This window comes from Peromyscus eremicus, chromosome 20, assembly GCF_949786415.1.
Source record: "Peromyscus eremicus chromosome 20, PerEre_H2_v1, whole genome shotgun sequence".
Lineage (NCBI taxonomy): Eukaryota > Metazoa > Chordata > Mammalia > Rodentia > Cricetidae > Peromyscus > Peromyscus eremicus.
This window is the reverse complement of record NC_081436.1, coordinates 19,279,733-19,304,070: the sequence shown is the minus strand read 5'-3', so window position 1 is coordinate 19,304,070 and position 24,338 is coordinate 19,279,733. Positions and strand designations below refer to the sequence as shown.

Here is a 24,338-nt window from a genome sequence, read left to right as displayed (position 1 = left end):
AACTTTCCTTGGGCTCATCTGTTCTAGGCTCAGAGAGCTGCGTGCTGGAGGTGTTTCTAAAAATGGCCTGGGACAGGCCCTGGCTTGGTGTCATAATGGTTCTGGAAGACTGGCTAGACCACAGGCTAGACCTACCTATCCAGCTCCCCGCCCCCCAATCCATGTGCTCCCAACCCATCCTCTGATCTCAGAACAAGGTGGGATGGCTGTGCCTAGAAAAAAAGACTACAAAAATTACAGTGAACCCTGAGAGCTTCCTACCATCCTGGCATAGCTTACTCCTGCTCTCCCACGGAAATGGACTTGCATTTGGTTGACAGAGATTTATTTAGATTTCCGGTGAAAAGCGCTATAAAATACAGTGAATAACATGGGGTACAGGGCAGACAGTCTCGCTGCCTGTGCGTGTGGCGTGGCCACCACGTGGAGACCCAAGTGCTACAGGCCAGGCGGCTGCTGTGGACAGCATCGTCACACTCCTCGCTCTCTCCACTGGGCTCGTCCCCTGATGTTTCCACGCAGCTTCCAGAGTGTGTCCAGCAAGGAATAAATGAACGCAAACAGGACTTTTTTTTTTTTAGCTAGTAGAGCGTCTGGGGACCGTGAGCATGCAAGTTCGCGGTTTCTGATATTATAAATAAAAGTCAAACGTGAGGTCACACTTCCCCATCTTCTGTTTATACACTAGGTCAAACTTCTCATTCATGGAGACGGTGAAGATGTCTTTCCATAGCCCGACTCTTCCTGCAACACAGACCACAGCAGAGCTGGCTGTAGCCACCAGTTTCTGGACAAAAGGAAGCCTTGGGAATGGATCCGGAAATGTCCGGATCTGTGCCTAGACCCCTCTAAACTTGGCCTGCTGGGGGGGAGGGGCCAGGCGAGCTAGACCGCATGAGTCCTTCCTGTTTGCTGTGGGATTTCCCTAAGTCTGGAGGGAAGCTTTCCCATGGCCACCTTCTGTCAACTACGCACCAGCCGTCACACAGACCCACACCTGTGACCAAGAGGGACTCCACCTCTTGCTCCAGGTTAGCTCCCGGAACCTACCACAGCAGATGCTCCCACCATAAACCTGCCAGAGAGGAAGTACTGTGGGCTGAGGGCAGTGCTCTAAGGAGTCCTTGACTCACAGGTCCACAGCACCAACTGCTGTTGGCACAACGGTTGCCTCTGAAGAATTTGAAAAAGTAAAAATAAATAAATAAATAAATAAATAAATAAATCAAGGGCCACTAGGAAGCTCTCCTGGAGCCATCAAGGGTGGAGTTTTCTAGAAGCCTAAGCTCAAAAAAAAAAAAAAGTTGGGGAAGGCTTAAAATGAATGAAACATCCATGGCATAAGCTCCACTTTCCAGGCTGGACACAAAGCCCGTGACACACAGGAATTCCATACCTCAAGTCCATGTGAGTCTCCCCACAGCCCCAGCTGCTGTTCCTGTCCGGTCAGAACCAGCCCGACAGCAGGGGGCGGGGGGGGGGGGGGAGGGAGGATGGGATTAGGAGTTTGTATTCCAAACCTCCCATCCACAGGAGCAGTGAGGTTTGTGTGTTGGCTTTGTGCTTTTAAACAAGTGGGATTTGCGGGGAGGGGCAGTTCTGAAGTCAGAACGCTGGTCATCTCCAACAATAGCCTTGCTTGGGTCTTAACCTCAGCATCTGCCCCAGCAGGACTTCAGATCTGCAGCCATAGCCCTGCCACAGCTGGGCTAAAACGCCTGACACATCAGGACTTTCTCTTTGGTAATGAGGCAACATCTGTCTGTGTTGGAAAAGTAAAATAAAAAATTGTTCTTACCACCCTCTAATGATACCAAAGGGACCAAATTAGAAGCTTCTAGACCAACCACACTATAAATATAGTTTTTCACAATCTTTTTTTTTTTTCCCCAGCTGAGAGCTTGTCAGAGAGGAGTCACCCACCTGGTTTAGGATTTGGAATCAAGACAATTTATGCTGTGACATGAACCAAATTTATGCAATGCAGTCGGCTCCCCGAGCCCCTGCATCCTCGCCACCTCAAGGCGATCTTCTGAGTAAAGAGGCAATGTGCTAAAAGAAAACAAAACCACAGAACTGAAATAAAGCAAAACCAAGGCCAACAGTGACAGCGCAAACGCCTCTGAAGGAGTGTGTGGGCGCTCGGCGGCGGCGGCGGAGGGCACGTGACCCGGCGCCCTCCACACGGACCACACATACACCACATGCAAAGGGGGGCTGAGGAGGCGGGTCACGGACAGGGTTAACAAAATATGATGAAAGCAAAACTGAAGAATGGCAAATAAACTCGAAATAATAAGTGCCTGTGAAGATGCAGCCAGGAAACACGGGACAAGGGATGATGCGGTGGGTGAGCTGCTCTCCGGAGGGGCAGAGTTTTAGTTAGGCCTTCTCCAGCAAGGTCCTGTGCACTTGACCCTTAGCAACTGCCTTTGGCCCCTAGCAGCTGGGATGTAGAGAAAAGCCTTAGGAGTTATCGCTGCTCCACGGCTGACAGAAGACACATTCCTGGAGGCAGCCAGGCTGCAATCAGAGCCCAGCTTCTCTCCCCACCTTGGCCACCACCCAAAGTTCTAAGATCTTCCCTCACAGCTCCTCACCCTCTAAAAGTTTCCAGTTCACACTGCTGGCAGCTGGCCTCAAGCCTAGACCATACTTACCCGGAGAGGATTTATGGAACATGGCCACCGCTCTGAGACATCCTGCAACTTCAGTACCTGAGCTGCCCCACGAGCAGCAGTGCACACATGCCCTGAAGAGCTGAGGAACTGACTCAGTGGCCCTGGGAGGACTCCTCTCTGGAATACTGTCCCCAGAGTGTTCCTGCCCACCAATTGCCTCCTGCTACCTATGTGTCCCACCTCCATCTGGGCCACCTCCACAGTGCCCTGACTCTGACTACTCCCGCTTGGCGGCCCTTAGGCTGGCTCATTTGTTATCTGTGCCACTTGAAACCCGGAAGTCCCTCCCTTGGCCAGTATCCTCTGGGTCAGAGAGGGAAAAGGACATCTCCTCGCATGGGAGCCATCTTCCTGTCCACCACAGCTCACCACTCAGAGCCACCAAAAAGAAGGCTGCTAAGTCAGTGGTCTGCCCTGTATTGCAAAACACGTGGCACCACCACCCTGCCTTGGGTCTGCTTTGTGGGCAACTGACTTGAGCCAGTGAGAATACTCTGCATGAGCACACCTTGCTCGGAGCCTAAGCCAGCCCCAGTAGCTGTTGCCCCTTTGAACTGTAACACCACGTGTGCAAGCAGACAGGGCATGCCCTGCTCCTGAAGCACCGTGACCTCAACAGGCACTGGCCAGCAAGTGCTGCCGCCCAGCAGGAAATTAGTCCAGAGAGTCCTAGGTGGACAGGGACTACCTGAGCGGGGAGGGGGGAGGGGACACGTACCCCGGCCCACAGGCAGGGCCTCCGCGTTGCAACACTGGTCCACCAGCTGGTGGCAATGCTCGATCAAGGACTCCAGCTGGGCCTTGTCACAGGACACACCCAGGAATCTGGCCAGCTGCTCCACCATGGTCACCAGGTCCTGGAAGACAAGGGCAGAGAGCGGAGCAGGCCATCAGAGGCAGCACCCAGGGCACAGGGTTGAGCTGGAAACTGTACTCATGGCTTCCTCCCTCAGCACTCAAGATGACCAGTCCGGCAATCAGCCAGGAGGTGATGCTGACAGGGGTACTCAGCATCTCAAAACGTGCAAGTCTTGGATTTGAACCCATGGCTCTGGGAAAAGGAGGGAGGTGTGAGGATATAAAGGACTTGAGAACCGTGGCTCATTTACAAACAGCAACAGCAAAGAATATCCATCACTGGCAAGATTTAGCTGCCACCTAGCTTCTGGAGTCCTCTGCACCCACAAGTGACCCGGTGGCCTTGCCCTACCCACCTCATCTATGGGAAGGTGGACTGGGGAAAGTAAGCCCTATTACATTTCTCACTGGACAAAGGGCCATTTATAGGCCCCACAATGCCAACAACAGAAGGCAGAATACATCTGGAGCAGGCACACCACCGTTCCCTACAGCCGCCATGTTCTCCCTAAGAAACGCTGAGGCGCCTCCTGTTCCCAGTGGGATCCCTCAACCATCACTCCCAAATCCCTGAAAGCCTGCTGGCAACTGCCTTGGCCAAACATCAGGAAAATGCTGGAGGCTGTTTCCTCTCCAGAAGGAAATTAGCACCTGAAGCCTCAGGAGGCCCCAGTTAGACACTGGTATGGGAAGAAGCTCTGATTGTTAACATGAGCACAGACATGTCAAGGACCCCAATGCCTCAGACCCATGGGAACAGCAAAGCGTTCCCCTGGTCCATATGTGGATGCCAACATATGTACATCTTCCTTGCCGCTCCTTCTCGATGTTTATGTCCTGAGACGGCATCCCTACAGAGCCCCCTACCAAGATGAGCTAAGCCTGCCTCCTTGTTCAGCAATAAATCCAATGAGTTTCCCAGCTAATGCCAGTGCATCTCCATCGGAGTGCATGTCCCACCCAAGCCCAGATTTTCTGTATGTGTGTCTGTCATTTCTTCATTCCCCATCACCCCAGTTAGGTCAATCCCTAAAGCTGTGCAAGGTTGTGGAACACACTGCTTAACTAATGTTTCTAACAGGCTGTGGTGGATGTGCCCACTCCTCTGTGGATTCCCACAGCACCCACCCACCTCACAGCCTTGATCCTGGTGTTCCCACTCCTCTCTTCTTCGTCTCTCAAGGACACAGAACCCCAAGGTCCCGTGCACAGGACTAGCACAGTGGGATATGTGAACAACAGGCGTCAGAGCAAGCGCAAAGGAAAGAAGAACCAGCCGGGCAGTGGTGGTGTACGCCTTTAATCCCAGCACTCGGGAGGCAGAGCCAGGCGGATCTTTGTGAGTTCAAGGCCAGCCTGGACTACCAAGTGAGTTCCAGGAAAGGCACAAAGCTACACAGAGAAACCCTGTCTTGAAAAACTAAAAAAAAAAAAAAGGAAAGAAGAACCCACTTCTACTAACCCTGGCATTTAATGGGTAGAACTGGCCCTCAGAAGAAACCACCCAAGGAAAGGGCTGCAGGAAATAAGATAGATGGCAGAGGTGCTCTGTACGACTGCTTTGCTCCAGGCAGCTCGGCATCTATACAGCACCCTCCTTGGAAGGTGGACGGCTTCTGCATCTGGCCACATGTTAATGGAGACTGTTGGATGGTTACCAGGCCCAACTTAGCTGCATACCTCACTCATCTGAGCTGCATTTTCCACCCATAACCAGGGACTAGAGTGCTGGCCAGCCATCTGTCATTATCGGGACCCTCATTAGTGAGAGATTACCCCTCAGGGTGACTGTGAGGAGGAAGAGTAGGGGTCTTACTTGGGGCACCTGGGCACAAGCCACAAGACAGGACTGGCAGCAGTGAGGCAGCTGAAGCGGTAAGGGCGAGGTGGGGGAGGTAGCCCAGAGAGAAAAGCATTCGCTGTACAAGTGTAAGGACCTGAGGTCAGATCCCAGATCTGATTAAAGCTGGATGCAGGAATAGCACACATCTGCAATGCCAGTGTTCCTACACAGAGATGGGCACCCCACACAGGAGAATCCCTGCAAGTTCATGGGCAAGCCAGCCTGGCATGCGCCGCAGAGAACAAGAAACCCTGTCTCAAACAAAAGGTGGAAAGCAACAAGAACCCAAGGTTGTCATCTGTCCTCCAAAATCACAGTGCAACAGTGCAATGCACACACCTCCACTCACACACATAAAACACATACTCACAAGTGTACACACACACACACACACACACACACACATGGAAAGTGGGGCCATGGAGAACACCCAGCTCTGCCTCTAAGACCAAGACAAGAGAGCGCCTGCCTAGTCCACAATCTGGAAATGCAGATCCTCACTCACGGCTAGTTTCCTACAGTAAGACGAGAACATGAGTTCCTAAAAACGTAATCTTACGGGCTGGAGGGATGGTTCAGTAGTTAAAGTTCAGCTTGTTGCTCTTCCAGAGGACCCAGGTTCAATCCCCAGCACCCACATGATGGCTCACAACTGCCTAACTCCAGTCCCAGGGAATCTGATACACTCTTTTGGTGCCTGTGGGTACTACATGCTCGTGGGACACAGACATAGATGCAGTCAAAACACCCATAGGCATAAAATAAAAATCTTAAATGAAAGCTGGGTGGTGGTGGTGGTGCTCGCCTTCAATCCCAGCACTTGAGAGGCAGAAGCAGGTGGATCTCTGTGAGTTCAAGGCCAGCCTGGTCTACAGAGCGAGTTCCAGGACAGCCAGGGCTGTTATATAGAGAAAACTTGTATCAAAAACAAACAACAAACAAACAAAAGTAATTTCTGGTCCCTAATCTCCATCAAAGTCATCCCTAACTACAGGTGAGGTTTCTGGAAAAATCAACAATGCCAATTAGACACTAAAGCAATTGACTTCAGTGGCTGGATATGGTTGAGTATATTCCCTCAGGGAGCTCCTGTTACAAGCTTTGTCCTTGGGGTGATGCTGACGGAATCTAAAAGGCAGGAGCAGGGGCTGGAGAGATGCTCAGCCAGTAAGCACACATATTGCTTTTCCAGAGGACTGCAGTTCAAGTCCCAGTCTCCACATCAGGTAGCTCACAACTGCCTATATCCCCAGCTTTGGGGGATCGGATGCGCCCTCTTCTGGCCTCCATGAACACCTGCACTCATGTGCACAAACACACACATATCCATAATAAACAATAAAAATGACTTTTAAAAAGCAGATAATAGCCATGTGTTTGGTTAAAAGATGCCCCACAGGCCCAGGTGCTGGAGCTTAGTCCCAAGCTCGTGAAACTGTTTTAGAAAGCAATAGAAACCTTAGGAGGCCTGGCCTAGCTGGGGGAAGTAGTCACCAGGGTTGCCAACCTTGGAGAGAAATCCCCAACCTCTGGCCCCTCTTGGCTTCCGGATCTCCATGAGATAATCAGCTCCTGTAGCATGTCTCCACCCCACCACAGGGTCAGAATCAACGAACAGACCATGGACAGAATCCTCTGAAAATGCGAGCTAAAATCCCCTCATCCTCCTGCGATTCTCTGCACACCTGGGCCTCCAGGCTACCTGGAATCTTCCCATGGCTGTGGGGTCACTACCGTGAGAGTCTCAGCCACCAGCAGTTAGTGAGGCTGTCTGCCTGGTGCCCACTGTGCCCCCTGAGTTTCCCCAGCACGACAGCTGGGTCCCACCAAGTGGTGGGCACCCTCTGTGAGGACAAGCTTCTCTCTACCTCTGCTGCAGCAGGTTTTCTGGTACTCATGAGCCCTAAATGCACAAGCCCAGCCTCGGGTCACTCAGAAGGGACATCTAGGATGGGGTACTGGGAGATGGTGGACACCACACCACCACAACTCCCCATGCTCAGGAGCCGTCATCACCAGGGGCCCCTTCATAAGCTCCTCCCCTCCACCCAGAGTCCTCAGCACATTCCCGATCAGATTTTCAAAGCCATGTTCAAGCCCACACAGGGCTGTCTCCCTGTCTGACACCACCTCCAGTCTGTCTGACCTTTGTTCCAGCCCCTCCCACTAACCACCACATTCCCCTGACACAGCGGGCAGCATGGTTTGGCCCTGGTCCACCTGGTTCAGAGGACATCTGGGCCTGGCTCCCTGTGGCCCAGACCTGTGCACCCTTAGGGACCGCACTGTGAAGAAGTGGCTTCCCCTGCTCCAGCAAGGGGCCTGCATAGGCTTTGGACTCTGGGTGCCTTGTGGTCCTCTCAGTCTTCTTGTGGAAAGGTGGGTAGGTGTCTCCACCCTGCAGGTCCCTCTATAACTCGTAAAGCAGTGGCTGGGAGCCTGACACATGCTGTTGATCTGAACACATACAAAGGAGGGGTAGGGCAGCCACTGACAAGGCGGCCTAAGAGCAGATGAGAAAGCTATGAGAAGGCAACCTATACAGATCTCTGAAGAACACTCTAGACGGACAGAGCAAATGCACCGGCCTGAAATAGACGCTGGAGGGGCCAGTTCAAGCAATGACAAGGTGGTGGCAGTGGTCGGGGAACAATGTATCCAGGGACCAGGGAACCACTGCATAGGTCTTGGCGATCACCCACAGCCACATGGGCTGTGAAAGATAAGTGATAATTCATTTTAGCACCAGCAGGCACAGCTGCTGTGACGAGGACTTGATGGCGAGGAGGCTGGGGAGGGAGCCAGGAGTCAAGTCTGGGATTACGCCTCATTAACAGGCTGGAAAGATGCAGGCAGGGACAGAAAGACAGACAGACCTGAGCACAAATGGTTGGGGAAGTGTGAGGACTTAAGGACAGAGCCGATGGGACTTGGGACACAGACACACAGTGTGAAAGAGACATTGGGACAAATAAGATAATTTCACTTGGCTGGGTAGTGGTGCATGCCTTTAATCCCAACACTTGGAAGGCAGAGCCAGGCGGATCTCTGTGAGTTCAAGGCCAGCCCGGTCTACAGAGCGAGATCTAGGATAGGCACCAAAACTACACAGAGGAACCCTGTCTCGGGGAAGAGAGAGAGAGAGAGAGAGAGAGAGAGAGAGAGAGAAAGAGAGAGAGAGAGAATGAATTCCACCTGAGCAAGGCAGAGCGGCCTGTCATGAACTAAGACAGGGACTGCTGAGACCTTCAGGGTCAGGGTCAGAGGCTGGCTTGGGTGCCCCGAGTCTTCAGTCTCCCTTGGACGACCACACGGACACGTGTCTTGGGGCATCCACAGACAGCTCTGTGCATGGTGGCCGCAGTGCTCCTAACCTGGCATCACTGAGACTGCAGGGCAGCGAAGAGAAGAAAAGATGGCCGACAGGGCCAGGACCGAGGCCTGTGGTGTGTGGTCATCTGCAGCTAGGAGAAGGGCACACAGCTGGACAGATGGCTAGGAGAAGGGTACATAGCTGGACAGACGGCTAGGAGAAGGGCACACAGCTGGACAGACGGCTCGGCCGTGAAAAGCACTTGGTTCTCTTGCAAAGGACCCAAGTTTGGTTTCCAGCACACACATGGTGCCTCACAGCCACTCCTAACTCCAGCTCCAGGAGACCCAATACCTTCTTCTGACCACTTTGGGCACCGGCGTGCACATGGTGTACATACATACATTCAGGCTAAGACACACACACACACACACACACACACACACACACACACACACACACAAAATAAATCTGAGAAAAGGGGGTGAGGGGAGATGAGGATGGCAATGTGGCAGATAAGGAAGGGAGGGGTCATGTCATTAGAAGGGCTAGGTGACGGGAACCCAACAACCATTACTTACTGTAGCAAAGTAGGGGATCACTGGGGACTATGACAGCACAGCATGGGAGCGGTAGGGCAAGAGGGGAAGGGTTTGCAGGGAGGGGAGATAAGAGTGAGACACTGGGAGGGAGAGCGGTCAAGGCCAGGTTTGCTCTTGGCCAGTTTTAAGAAGGAAACCACACGCCTTTAATCCCAGCACTCGGGAAGCAGAGCCAGGCAGATCTCTGAGTTCAAGGACAGCCTGGTCTATAGAATGAGTTCCAGAACAGCCAGGGCTACCCAGAGAAACTGTCTCTAAAGGCAGAGAGAGAGAAAGAGACAGAGAGAGACAGAGACAGAGAGACAGAGACAGAAACATCACTACACCCACCCATGGCAGTGGAGATCCCAGGAGATGATACATCTATCATGACACTTGATAAATTCACATATTGAGCGTTCCCCACCTCTACAACCACACTTATCAGAGTCTGTACAGAACAAGGCTTTGAATCCACACCAGCCAATGCTAACCTCCTTCCTGGAGCACCCACTAAGGACAAGAAAGGAGCACCATGGGCTAATATGCAAGGTCACAAGCATCCTAAAAGCTGACGCAGACGGCAGAGGGACTCAGCTTTGCCAGCACACTGCCTCACACGGTCACCAAGGTGATGGTACTGAGACAGCACAACAGAGTGGCAGAGGTCCTGCTCCTGTTGCTAAGGTCCTGTTTCTTGGCTTTCCACAACATCACACCACAGTGAGCCAGTCTGGAACTTGTCCTGGGAATCAACCTGTCCAGATAGAGGCCATGTGCTGGACTAAGGACTTGAGCCCAAGCCTCCTGTGTGGCCCACATGCATCCCTGGGCATGATAAGGGTAAGACATGGAAGGAATTGTGCAGACCCCTCCCATGCCACCCTCTGTAGCCTTCTGGCTCTGCATAACCGGGCCATGCCTCCACTTGGTTCTAGCGGCACAGAGACCCAGCACCACGGACAGCTCCAAAACCAGGGACAGCTTCTCCCCAGCTACTCACCCGGTGCATGTCTTCATACTTGAGGAAAAGCACATTTGCATCCATGCGATGTTCCCAGAACTCCTGAACGTGCTCAAACCAGGAGCCGTAGCCCACTGTGGAAACAGGGAAAGGGGTACACATACAGATGGGGAGGGAACTGTGCAGGCAATCTTGCCCCCCCCCCAGGATGCCCTGCTCCTGCCCAGTTGCTGTGAAGGAAACTGCAGGGTCTCCTAGAAGGAAGAAACTATTAAAGGCCTTTACCCCTCCTGCTCCCGCCAACACTCCTTCGCCCCTACCCAGCACACGTATGGATGCCCTGAGGACCCGAAAAGGGTTCTGAGGCTATGAGGACATGGTGTGCACGCTGGTGTCAATAGTCAGGGAAGCCAGGGCGAAGAGACAAGTAGGGCAGGTTGGGGTGTGGGAAGCTCTAAGACAGTTCCAGAACAAGGCCCTGCCCAATGACTTCTGGTCGACTCCAGGCACTCTCAGTGAAACTTGCCATCTAAAAAGACAGATGGGAGCCCTGCACCGTCACACAGGCAACATGTGCCTCAGCATGGCCCTGCCTGGTCAGAACCCCAGGGCTGGGCTGGGCCCTTGGCAAGTGTGAGAGGACTCAGCCCAGTCTGTAAACGATAGCACGGCACTCCTAGTGACGAGTTCCAATGTGCTCCCACTCTCTGGCTGAGCTGTGCAGCCCTGGGAGGGCCTTTGTCCCACGCTTCCACAGGGGTCCCAGAGCAGGACTCAGTGAGACGCTATACAGGAGTGGTACCCTAACCCTGCTGAGCAACAGGAAGGGACCAACTGGATGAGATGCAGGGGCAGGCATGGGGCTCCACCTTCCAGGCTACCTGCAAGCTCCCCGGGTAAGGAGTCGTGCTGGGGCACAGTGGACCTGCACAGGCCCACCCTACTCAGACACACCTGGATGACCTCTGTAAACGCCCCTTAGAAAACGTGTTCACTTTACACAGAACTGAGTCTCAGGTCACAACGGGGCCTGGACCCTGATCTGGATCCGTGTGTTCAGCTGAAGCTGAGTTCAGGCAGATGAAGTCCTGGGGGAAGGCAAGTAACCTAGTAAAGAAAGGGGAGAATTCTCCCCCACTCCCGGAGAAGGCAGAGGACTCCTAGATGGCCTGGACCCCATTGGGTCACAAAGACGCTGCACAAGAAAGGCCAGCCAGGACCATGAACAAAGGGAGGCATGCTGACTGCTAACAGGGATAACAAGAGCACCCCCGTTGCCTCTGTACCTGGGGCCACAGAGGAAAGAGATGTGTGTGTGCTGGTGGGAGCCGAGCCTCCAGAAAAAAGGCCCTGCCATGACCCCCTGCTTCTCTTTGTACCTCACTCTGCTAAGACCATAAAGCCACTTACCCAGGGCAGGATAGTATAGCACAGCACAGCCCCCACCCAGTAATATGGCCTTTGGAGTCCTCACACTGCACAGGGCAGACCACTGTCAACACAGCATCTGCCAGGTGACCCTGTCCACAGATTCCCCCATGTACTTGTGTCATAGGGAGACTGTCCATAGAGCGTCACAATACTCTCTCCATCCGGGACCCTGTCCAGAGGTTCCACACAGCATGTCACTTGACCTGGGCATCTTAACCTCAGCCCTGGAGTCTGAGGCCACCCCCATTCTCATGCAGATCGTTCTCACAGTGCCTGCGACCCTGCTCCGTCCTCTGCTCTGTCCAGTACTGGGGACACCAAACCCAGGGCCTGACATGCTAGGCAAGTATGCCTGCATCTCCAGCCTTCTTCCTACCTTTCATTTTGAGACAAGGTCTCATTAAGTTGACCAGGCTACCCTTGAATTCACTCTGTAGCCCAGGCAGGCCTTGAGCCTGCATGCTTCCTGCCTGAGTCCCCAAGCAGCTGGGATTACAGCCCTGTGCCACCATCCAGGCTATGAAATAGTGTTCTTTTTTAAATGATCCTTCTCTTACTGCCACTTTCTTTTGAGCCTTGGGCAGGGAGGAAAGGGACCGTGTTGTGGTCACTGCGTGGCTAAGAGTAGAGGAAAGTACTTGAGCACCCAAGTCACACGCTTTGAGAAGGATGCAGGCCAGAGCGCATGGCCTTGACCTCTGAGGCTTTGCACTGTGAACAGGGAAACCCACGTCAGGGCAGATTTTCACAGGTCTGGCTGAGAGTACACCAGGCTGAATGTGACAGACCCCTGTTGTCACTACGGTGCTGTTCCCACATACCTGTGAGGCAAGAATGGGCGCCATGACGAGAAGGTACGGTGCCGTGAGCAGAAGGGGGCACACCTGGAAGACTGCAAGGGGCACCCCAATAGTGCACAGGGAAAGAAGCTGGGTGGGACCTGCGGCAGGCCCAGGGACCCTGGGGAACAGGTGCTGCCATTCCCCACCATGCATGTGACCCAGCCCTGGGCACAGGGCACAGCTGAAACCATGTTTAACAGAAGAAAATGGATCGCTGAGGACCTCTGGCCCCTGTGGGTTTCCAATTGCAGGCAGCCCAGTGTGCCTGCTGCAGCCCAGCCCATTCTCCGGGGCCTTGTGTGCACCATTGCCGGAGCAGGAAGCTCCAGGAGGCTGCCCGAGGCCTGCTGTGCTTGAGGTTTCACCGTTACATCCTCTATTCCCATCATGCCTCACAGCCTCCCTGCAGGACCCCCGGAGGAGCCACACAGAGCGGTCAGTGCGTTTTGAGACCCAGGGCTAGGACAGTCTCAGTGCGGACTAATGAAAGCATGATGATCTAAGCCATTTCCTATGACTGGGTGCACACCACACAGTCCCTTGCCAGCCACAAGACCCACAGAGATGTGGGGGTGACAAGGGAAGTGGGAACACAGCCCAAGAGGAACTGGGACAATGGCTCCAAGGAGACAGGTGGCCTGCGGGGTGAAGAAAGACAGAGATGGAGCTGCTTCCTACTGTGGTCCCTGACTTCCTAGAAGACCAGTGGGGTGGGGTGGCCAGGTCCTGCTCCTCCCGGGTTGGAAAGGAGCCAATAGGATGTATACACAGCATTCAGCCCAGCACACCCTGCTCCCTAAGTGGGCTGTTCCTCATCACTGCTGGGCCTCTGAAGTCCAGCCCACGTGATGACTCACACCCAGTAGCAGCCTTCATATTGGTATCTACCACTCACAGCATCGAGATCTGGGCCTCTGAGTTCACAGCTTTCATTCTCACCTCATTAAGAACCCAGGCAGGAAGGACAGGTGAGGAGTATCTGGAGAACCCTCACGGTGGTGGTGGTGGGGGAAGGGGGGGCGGCAGGACTCGGAAGTCTCAGAATCTGCACTGCTGCGCACCACCGCACCACCGCTAAGATCCACGGCTCCCCAGCCTCGCCACCTCCGCCACGTGGTAACAACGTAAGCCTCCTCTGCACGGGTGCGGGTGAGGTGCCATCACACGCCGCGCCTTCCAGGAACCCCCGGCACCGGCTGGGTATGTGCGAGGAGGTTAGAGCTCACACCCACGGGCACTTACATTTGTCGTTCATGAACCGCCGACAGAACTCCTGGAAGGTGCCTCGGTAGCTCATGGTCCGCAGCGAGCGGTGGAACTGATAGTAAGACACAACCAGGTCCTTGGGGTTGCGAGCCATGTAGATGACCTGCGGGTAGAATGGTGGGGTCACTCCCTCTCCTCCTGGCCAGGGGTCCCCTTGCTCGTTCCCAGCACGGATGTGCTGCTCTGGCCCATGGGCTGAGTATGCAGGACAAGCATGTGACTGTCTTACTGTACTGCTTTATCAGGGCACAACTGTAATCAGTAGGAAACAGACGCCCTGGTGAGGGCTGGTGGCCTGGGAACTTCAGGACTGAGGACAGAGACAAGAACAGGAAGCACCATCCTCCAATGTGAGAGAACACCCCTCACTCCCTGGTAAGCACGGAGGAAGGACTACAGTCATGATCCAAGATGGTCCCTGGGCCAGGGGGAGAGGTACCTGCAGTGGTGTCGAAGCCTAGGATTCTTAATGAGGAAGCGGGGGATGGGAGATGGAAATAGGTTACCTTGGAGTCCCCATTGTGGAGGTCAGAGGGCAGGAAGCGGTAGGGGAGGTGGCTCTTGATGAGCCTGGGAGACGTCAGTTCCTGCAGAGAGAGATACGACTGTGATATTCGCATGTGTGTGTGGACATGCACACACACACACACACACACACACACACACACACACAGGCCCGCACATACACACTCCTCCCCTCCCAGGGCCTTTCTAACCACTCTGGAAGGATCCTGACCAAGCAGGACTTAGTACCTGCTCTAACCAACTACCCACTTGAGCCGTCTGGACATGACTCACAGATGGCTGGATCCCAGGCGTTGTAATGAGGGGTCGATCCCTTACAGACATAGGGATTTGGTTTGAGTGGCTGAGAATGAGGAAGGGTCTGTGGGGAAGCAGAAACCCAAAACACGGGCATAAAATAGTGCCTGTGAGAACATAGGGGTGTCTAATTTTAAAGCTTCCAGCTACCCTCCATTCTGATCTTACAGCAGCCCAGGGGGACCATGGACAGCAGCTTCCCCCCCCCCCCCCCCCCCCGCCCTCTGCTGAGAGGCTCTCATCCTGTCCACTTCCCCTTGGACCACGAATCTTGATGTCCATTCAGCCCTCGGCTCCTCTCTTCCTTCTGGAAATTCCTCGGACGGCTGTTGCCTCCTGATCCACTGTCCCCAGCTCTGTAACCATCACGACTTCCTGCCCTGAGGTGGGAACCGTCAGCTCACTACTGTACCAGGAGCAGCACCAGCATGTGAGGAGCTTGGAGCAGAGACACTGGGCACTCCCAGTGTCTCCTGTGGAGGAGCCAATGTGACCCGGCACAAACTGCAGACAGGAGGGCGACCTCCGGGTGCCGGGTCCAGTCAGAAACAAGCTCACCAAGAGCAGGAGGGACCTGCTGCCGTGACATGTGGTCGGGCCTCTCAGAGATATAGTCCCCGAGTGCTCATCAAGCAGAAAAGCAAATAGGAGAGGCGGGTCCTGCAAGGCCTGAACTACAGAGGCAGCAGAGGATGGAATGGAAAGAAAGGTCCAGATACAGACAGGATCTCATCATACAGGCCAGACTGGCCTCAAACTCCTGTAATCCTCCTGTCTCAGCCACCCCAGTTCTGGGGCAATAGGTAGAAGCCACCACACCTAGCTAATTTCATTTTTGATACCAAGGATTTTATTCAAACATGTCCATTTCAGCTCCCTTGACAGATGAGGGAGGGGGCTGAGGCCTTCTTTCCCACTGGTAGTCCCTCAGTCCATGACCAAACATTTCCTCCCTGCCTCGCAGGCTCCCTGAAACTGACATCAGTCACTTGTACTTGACAGGTCCCAGGGTCCTTAAGGACTCAGGCTGAATTAAGGACTCAGACCTGTCAATTTCTCTTCCTGGCTAGCTAGAACTTCCTGGAGGCTCTCAGTTGTTCCCATGAGCACCCATGAGCTCCCCTGAGGAGCCACTGTCACTGGGCAGGTGTAACTGTGGAGGAAGGGGTCACACAGGTACCTTGATGATGTCCAGACCCGGCTGTGGGTACTCCAGCACTGGCAACTGCTCATCAATGTTCATCAGGCCAATCTCATCAGGGTCGGCGCCCTGGCTCACCAGGTAGACCACCTCCTGCAGCAAGCTGGTACCTGGGTGGAGAGGAAGGGAAGGGTGCTCAGAGGAGCCAGTGGGCCACCCTCACAGCCAACGAAACTCCTGCTGCCTGAGAGGCGGACACAGGGCTCAGCGAGCAAGAGGAACCCTGGAGAGAGACCAAGAGAGCCCCGGACTGAGCGTGAGGCCCAGCCTGCAGCTTTCCTCAGTATTCATTGTGGCAGGACATCTGGGAAAGCAAGCAGGATGTAGCTGCCACTCACAGACCATGGTGGGGACCACTCTCAACTGAGGCTTCCAGGGGCTGAATTCTCCATTGGATTCATGAGTGACTAAGCTCAGAGGGGACAGGTATGACCTGAGCTGCCAACTGATTCCTTCATCTGCCCAGTGTCCACTAAACTAAGCACACATGCCCCCCATGCTCCCGGAACACATCGAGGGAAACAAGCCAATAGGCATATACCAGATCATTCCTGGCTTTGGCATTCATGAAACACACAAGTCCTGAAAACACACTGATATTGACACTGTGGGACACAGTGGCAAAGAAGGATGAACATGCAATATCCAGCGTGGGGAGGACCCGGGACCAACGGCACCATGGTGTGACTCTGGTTGTTCCTTTGCAAAATGAGCTGTGGCGAGAAGAGAGACCAGGGACCACGTGAGGTGGTCACTCTCTCAGAGACACAAAGGAGACCAGCATCTCAGATATCTCACTGCACCTCATGGGTGGGGGGTGTGGAAGCTGGGTTCACACAGAGACAGAAACCACCTCTGCCTGCAGCAGCCTGCTCCCTAAGACAGCAGGAGACGGCCAAGGCCAGACCTGAGCCCACACATGAGTCATGCAATGCAGACAGGAACCCCTCAGGGGACAGTGGCCCACAGGGCTAAGGATCTGAGAGTAAACCCCCATCTTCCCAGAGCAGCATGACACGAATGGGTCCCCTGCTGAATCTGGGGACCATCCCTTCCCTCCGACCCGGACCCAGGCCCATTGTCTCCAACCTCAGTCACTTCCACAATGTCCCATGGTTCACAACAAGGCCTGGGCACCAGAGTCCAGCCTTCGCCTTCCCTCCTCACGAACTCAGCCTCTCATCCAGATCCAGGACCTCCTCCCACAAAGCCCGCCTTCTCAGAAGCCCCAGGATCACTCACAGCACATGCTGCCATCTGTACCCTCGCTGCGTTCCCACCATGCTGAGCCTGGCGGCACCCACTGCACCCCAATCCCTGTGCATAAGATACATGAGGCATGCTGCCTGGGCTCTGCTGGGGACACAGTCCAAGCTGGGGCCCCAGGGCCAGGCAGGCCAGCCAACCAACAGTCCGCCAGGAGCCAAGGGAGGCAGGCAGACATGTTTGCAGCTGTCCAGCCTCTGTACCTTCCCAGGGCACTGGGAGCAGGTACTGTCCAGAAAGCTAGGCCAACCTCCCATGAACTCAAAGAAGAGAGGGACACACAGCTGAACACACTGTCCCTTCACAGTGGGCTTTCTGGACTTCCCCTGGGTAGCCTCATGCAGCCCCACCCACAGGAAGCCAGGCCTTGTGGATAATGCACACATCCCACCCGGCCAGCCGCGGTGGTGGCTCCTCTGTAAGAGCCCTTTCTCCCTGCCTCCTTCCTCTACGTGTCTATTCAAATGTCACCCATCAACAAAGGCCTGTCACCAGCTGCCCTGTCCTCCATGCTATTCCTGCTGTGCCAACAGCCCAGGAGCCACACACCACATCCAGATCTTAGCTGGAGCCAGAAAGCCAATTTGTTTCAGTGATCCATCCATTCTCCAAGGTCCTGCTACAGTTCACATGCTGATGAGGCAGGATGGACAGGGGGCGGTGGCGGCGGTGGCACCAGGGAGCAAATCCACCAGGGAGGAAGTGGCCAGCATGAAGTAACACAGAAGCTTTGCAGTCACACAGGGAGGGCCCTAGGCCATAGCTGGAGTAGGAAGGTCAAACACACACACACACACACACACACACACACACACACACACACACACACACACACTTACAAATGAAAGGCCAGAAAGTGCCAAGGCCACAGACCCTGGTGAGGCCAGCCTGTCTGTCCCTCCTGGTGAGCACTGTCCACTCAGGCTCAGCTAGCTTTCTAGAAAGGCCCTGAAATAAGTCTCTCTTGGGTCATTCTTTATGGTCTATTTTTAATGTGCCCCATCCCGACTTCCTCCCAAACAGACCTGAGCTGTATTTCAAAACCACCTCCATCCACAAGTCCACCCTTACCTCCACTGTGTATTTACGCCAGGAACACCACTCATGAGAGCCAAAAGCAGCTATTTACCTGCCAGCCACTCAAACACACATGGGCAGCACTAATTAGACTCAGTGGGTTTTTTTTTTTTTTAAAAAGTCATGAAGTCGGGAAGGGGAGGTATTGAGAAGACCAGGGGGATAGGGAGGGGGAAACCGGATGGATATGACCAAAATACATTTTACACACTTAGGAAATTCTCTACAAATACGTAAAGCTATTAACATTAAAAATAATAATAAAGAAAATAAAACCACCCTTCTACAGAAGACACAGGAAGGGCCAGTAAATGACCTGCTCGGGTCAAGGCTGTTAAGTGGCTGAGTAATCATGAGTATGCAGATCGTGGGCACCCCCGAGCCAGGACAGCCATGCATGAGGACACCATGTGTAGCTCCACGTCACATGGCACCCAGCAACAGGCTAATAGGATGGGCTAGCTCCTGGATGACAGTCTGTATGGGTCTCCTAGCTACCAACCCTGGGCCTCAGGAGCAGGGTATAGAGGTGCCGGTCTCCCATTGGGTCACCAAGTGCAGAGTGGCAGTTAAGGCCACATCAGAGCTGGGAAAGAGCAGGACCAGGGGCTGGGGCCAAACCTCTGCAAGTACTTGAGAGCAGAGAAGACATCAGGACTTGATGCTGCGGTGGCCACCGACACACTGGGACACTTTGAAACACACAAAAGAAGACGGGGCCTCCCATGCTGCCTGGAGGGGGGAGCCCCTGAGCTCCCAGCCTGCTGCACCCCAACAGACACAGTCTGCAGGGAGAACAGCTGTCAGCTGGGAACACAGCCAGACTCTCCATAGGCTCTGTGTGTTGGTGGACCGATGCCATCATCCACAGCTCACTTCGCTGACACGGCCAACGCCTGGGTGGCAAAGCCTCAATGCCCTGTGGTGGCTGACGGGACACTCTGATCCGAGTCCTAGGTCGAAATGCATGGAAGGTCCTGCACCTATCTTCCTACTCTTTGGCTTCGTTTTATAAAACTTTTCTTCTGCTTCATGGCCATTTCCTCAGCTGGACCTCGCAGCCCAACACTTCCCCACCCCAACTCTTAGACTTTCCCTCCCAAGACTTCCTGGAGCCCAAGGTACTTCTGCCAATCCCTCCTCCATGCTGCTTTTTCTGAGAAGGCATGGAGGACACACTGAGGACAGAGGCCATCAAGGCATGGGAGGGGACACTTAGGACACTTTTCAGCGTCTTCTTCCTGCACTTAAGTGTTTGTGTGTCTCTGTCATCCTGCAGGATGCCTCACTACGTGAGCCAGGATCCTCCTAGGTGGGAGTGGGACTCAAAAGCAGCTAAGGGGTGGGGCCCAGGTGTGTGTGCAACCGTAAGATGTGGGGGGAGAGAAAACAGACACAGACACACATACGCACACATGCACGCACGCACGCACGCACGCACGCACGCACGCACACACAAAGGACGGGTGGGCAGACACAGACAGGCAATCTGACAGAACACACATCGCCCAGCCTATCTATTTCCCTAGCGAGGATCAGTCATTTCTAGTCCCCATGGGTCTCTACTATCACACAGGTCAGTTCCTTGGTGTCCATGTTCCTCCAACTTCTGGTGTGGGGCTTCGGGGAGGGGACAGGCATCCTGTCTAGGACAGATGAGGCTGAGAACCTCACCTCTCAAAGTACACCTTCCACCTGACCCTCACTGCTAACAAGGCCTAGGCCTGCATCCCCACATCCACAGCCTTTTGGAGTCAGCGACCCCAAAGAAACCCCATGGGGTGACCACGTCACCGATTCCCAGGGCTCTGCAGTGGGAAGTGACCTCCTCATCTTCAACCAATCAAGCCTGATCTTCCAGACTGTCTACTGTCCACATGGACTCTGGACTGTCCATCACTCCTGATCAGTTTAGAGAAGTTTCTAGAACAAGGAGAGCTCTGTCTGCATTGTGTTCCATCTGCCTCATGGGGCACCCACCCTGCTAGCTGCTGAGGACCTCCTTGTCTCAGCTGGTAATTGGATCAAGGTGAGATGGGAACAGGAAGCCCTGGGACACACCGCACCTGTGATGTGGAAGCTCAGCTCCCCCTTGGCCTGGGAGAGAGGACATGGTCCCAAACCCATTGGCCAGAACCCCACTGAACACCAAGAGGAAGTAGCATCTCCAGTCATCAAGTATGACTTGCTTTTTCTGTTGAGACAACACCACGTGGCTGTGCTGTACTGGGCCCCCCTCCACCTTGCCACACTACAGAAACCCCCAAAACCTGGAGCCCCGTCCCTAGTTGTTAACTCAACACAGCCTATAGGCATCTGACGAGGTCTCAATCAAAAGACTGTCCAGCTCACACCGGCCTGTGGGCGTGTCTGTGAAGGATGATCTTGATATGGGGCCCCACCCTGACTACTGTGGGCAGCATCATCCCTAGACAATTGGTCCTGGGCTGTGTAAAAAAACTAGATAAATAGCATGAGCGAGAGTGAGCCAGCAAGCAGTGTTCCTCCTGTCTCGGATTCCTGTCCTGACTTCCCTCAATGATAGATTGGGATCTGCAACTGTAAGCCAAATAAACCCTTTCCTCCCCCAAGTTACTTTGCTCAGAGTTTTATCACAACAAGAGAAAGCACACGAGGATGCCTGGCCTGGTCCTCCAGAGACTCTAGGAGCAGAGGAAAGACACAAACCACTCCTCTGGGTCTTAGTTTCCTCACGATGCCGATCTCCTGGGCCTGCAACTCTCTGAGTGGGTGGGTGGAGGACACCTCTGCTGCCCAGGAGGTGGCAGATGCCACCCTGCAGCAGTTAGTAGAGTGCAGGACCCCGTGGGGTGCAGCATGCACCCCCGAAAGAGCACGCACCAGAAAACATCGGGCAAGTGCTCCTGAAGGAAGAGCTAAGGACAACTGGGGCCACCTGGGACCTCACAAAGGCACAGAGGACGCCTGGGTGCAGCTCGGCCATAACAATCCTGCTGTCGCTCTAGCCGAACCACATGACCCACTGTGGTCAACACAGACTTCTGGCTGCTCTCTACATTTCTACCACTGTGATGGCCTCCCCAGGCCGGCTGTTCATCCCAAAGCCAGGAGGAGATGGGAGTAGAATGGCTCGTCTATATCCCCCTGGGCACTCCGCAGACACATGAGCTGGCTGCAAGTCCAGCTTAGACAGACTGGGAGCCGTCCCCAAACTAAGATCAAACCTAGGTCCTCGCCACCTGCCTTCCCTGGCAGACTGGGGGCTCCTGACGCTGAGGTGGATAGCTCCTTGATGCATGAAGGCACCCGGCCTCAGCCCCGAGCCCATTTTTCCCTTAGGCAGGCACAGGTTAAAGAACACTAGCAATAGTCCCCAGGCACAGGGAAGAGCTGGCAGTGACTCCCACCTCTCTCCCAGAGGCAAGGGGCCTGCGATACATCCACCCTGTCTCTCCAAGGGCCCCGTAGGCTGGGCAGGCGGCCACGGAGGCAGCCCTTCTCTAGTTCTGGTTCCTACTCTGTCCCAACTGACGTCACTCCCCTAACTGATTAATGGAGGGCCACTCTCCACGACCCTAGCCCCACTGTCAGGACCAAACTCCCAGTCCGGGAAGTCACTGAGTCCAGGAAGTGTCAGGAGGGCTAGGGACAGCCAGGCTCACCCTTGACAGTGGCTCTTCTCTGGGTGGTGTGGTGGGTGACCCCAATGTCATCGCTCACAAAACACTCTGGGCACGGCATTAGCACCCACAGCAGCAGTGTTGGTACCAAGGCACTGACCCCACAGGGACCCAGGGCTGGTCACCTGACTTCTAAAGAGAAGAGTAAAGAGAAAAAGTGGGTGAGGACTCAGAAAGGCTTGAGCCTGGGACACTCAACCTCAGCCTGGAACCAGCCACACAGGTGACCCCCAGAGCCACCGTCCCCGGCTGTGCTGTGGGGGCCCCACCCTGCCCCACTCAAGCATACTGGGAGAAAGAAGTATGGGAGCCTAGAGTTGGTCAGCTGCCCAGAGCCCTGGTGTTGGATCCTGGCTATCCCTAGCTAGCTCACCTGTGCTCTGACATGGTGGTCTTGAGGAGGGAGGGACAGGGAGTGGACATGGCCAAAGGGATAGACACACCAGGAGCCACCATAGGGGACTGTCAGTTTCAGGGAGGCAGGTCCGCAGGATGTGGTGGGGAGCACACAAACCGAGTCCCTGAGGCCCCACTGGGGTCTCGTGGCTGGGGAAGGAGTTGATGCTTTTCCCCCAACTCTGGCCTGTGCTTCTCTCGAACTCGGCGCATGTTCCACACAAGAGGTGAGTCTGTCACCCGGGAAAACCAGCATCCAGCCAGCGGTGGTGGTGGAGGACTCCAGGAACCCTAGCACTTGAGAGGCTGACACAGGAGGATCCGGAGTTCAAGGCTAGCCTCAGCTACATAACAAGTTCAAGGGCAGCCTGGGCTACCTGATACCCTGTCTTAAACAACAACAACCACAAAACCAAATTGGCACCTGTGGGGTGACTTCAGTGATAGTGCACCCCAACAATCCCAGCAGGACAGCTTAAGCAGAAGAATGAAAATTCAAAGCCAGCCTGGAGTACACAGACAGACTTTGTCTCAAAATATTCACACAGACAGACAAACAGACAGACAGAAACACACACACACACACACACACACACACACACACACACACACACACACGTTATCCATCTGACTTCTCTCTGCAGTGTCCAGGAAGCTCCCCAGATCCCACCAGGCCCCAGAACTGGGTTTCTCTAACACCCACCAGCTCCCCAAGTTCACAGCTGGGCCTCCAGCCTGGCCACTCCCTGAGCCCTTTCCAGTAACTCATGCCTCTGTCCCCTCTCCACCAGCAGCTACGCCACAACCCACAATCCCAGCCACACCCCCAGGTCCTAGGGGCTCTGAGGATCAAGCCTCCCACAATTCCCAAAGTCCAGAGGGGAACTGGCATCTTTCTTTACCCATGCGCACATTCATATACTTTGTGGCGGGACAGTACACCCATGAGTCCCGCGTAAGTACGCCCAGAGGCTGGGAGCACAGCTGAATGGCAGGCATGCACTGACTGAGCATAAGGCCACAGGGCCTTGGATTCATCCCAGGCACTGGCCCAAGAGACAACACCAGATACAGCCCCCAAACCAGCTGTGGAGCACCCAGTATGATGACTTTCACAGAGTTCTCTGAAAGCAGATCCTAGCCAAGACCCAGCAGGGACTTAGGGCTGGGATGAGGGCTGTGAGGTGGTGTTTCCAGCCTCAGCCAGCCCTGCCTGTTTCCTGTCATGCCTCTCCCAAGACAGCCCAGCAGGCTGTATGCCCGGTGGTGGGTCAGTGCCTGCACCTGGACTTGGCCCCAGGGCCCTTGCACCCCGACCCCTGCCCTAAGAGCATCCACCACTCTCTGGGAGGATGCTGGGCAGCTGCCCTAGGGGCTGGGACTCCACCCTGGGTGACACACTGCTTACATTTTCTCCTGTAACCGCCTGCTCAGATACAGCAGGGTGATGGCCAGCCACCTTCTCAACTACCCTGTACCTGCAGGACAGCAGTCACAAGGACGCTCTCCAGGCACAGCAAACGAACCGGAGAGCCAGCTGAGCTCCTCCTACAGACCCCAGAAAAGGCATCACACGGCTGTCTCCGCACCAGGCCTGGATGCCTGGGTGGCTCAGATCCCAACCCAGCTGTGTGACCTTGGACAAGCCTCCTCCCCTCTCTGAGCCTCTGCCTAAAAGCTCTACCGTGCATGGTTGCTGGGGACCCGCGTGCCCTGGTCCCGCCTGGTGACAGAGGCAGCTCGTAAACAAGGATACAGGGGTACAGAGGCCAGTCCCATCCCCCACAGAGTCCATGCTGGAGGAGCGCCCGCCGCCCCTGCTGCCGGCACCACACGGGGAACGGGACAGGACCGGGGCACAGAGAGGGTGAGCGACCTGCCCAAGGTCACACAGCCGCGCCAGCGCCCGGCACGGCGCAGGGTTGCCGACTTACCAGACTTAGGGTAGGTGACGATCCACACGTCGCTGGGCCGCACCGGGAAGTCGGCGATGTCCTCCATCTTCCCGCGGCAGAAGGGCGGCAGCCGCACGCCATGGAACTCGAAGTACTTGCTCTCGAACTCGCCCGGGGTGCCCGGGGTCTCCGCTTCGCTCTCCGCCATGCCGCCGCCCGGCCCGGCCCGCAGCTCCAGGG

The 24,338-nt window shown here is 54.8% G+C and overlaps 1 protein-coding gene across 1 annotated transcript; it reads right to left on the bottom strand.

Moving 5' to 3' along the window:
• Positions 1 to 575: 575 nt before the first annotated feature.
• Sult4a1 (sulfotransferase family 4A member 1) lies at positions 576 to 24,338 on the bottom strand. The gene is made up of 8 exons (XM_059247658.1): positions 24,138 to 24,338; positions 15,782 to 15,912; positions 14,286 to 14,366; positions 13,756 to 13,882; positions 10,280 to 10,374; positions 3,400 to 3,538; positions 1,924 to 2,052; positions 576 to 744 (listed from the first exon to the last, which is right to left on the bottom strand). Exons 1-7 carry the CDS (start codon positions 24,304 to 24,306, stop codon positions 1,952 to 1,954), a joined length of 843 nt encoding a protein of 280 aa, XP_059103641.1. The 5' UTR covers positions 24,307 to 24,338; the 3' UTR covers positions 576 to 744; positions 1,924 to 1,951.

Bases quoted from the DNA above. Each gene is read 5' to 3' on its own strand.
- Sult4a1 (XM_059247658.1), bottom strand. From the start codon at position 24,306: ATGGCGGAGAGCGAAGCGGAGACCCCGGGCACCCCGGGCGAGTTCGAG. The intron at 10,375-13,755 runs GTAAGTGCCCGT...CTGTTTCCACAG, and splicing joins GCGGTTCATGAACGACAAAT to TGGGCTACGGCTCCTGGTTT. The intron at 3,539-10,279 runs GTGAGTAGCTGG...CTTGTCTTCCAG, and splicing joins AGTATGAAGACATGCACCGG to GACCTGGTGACCATGGTGGA.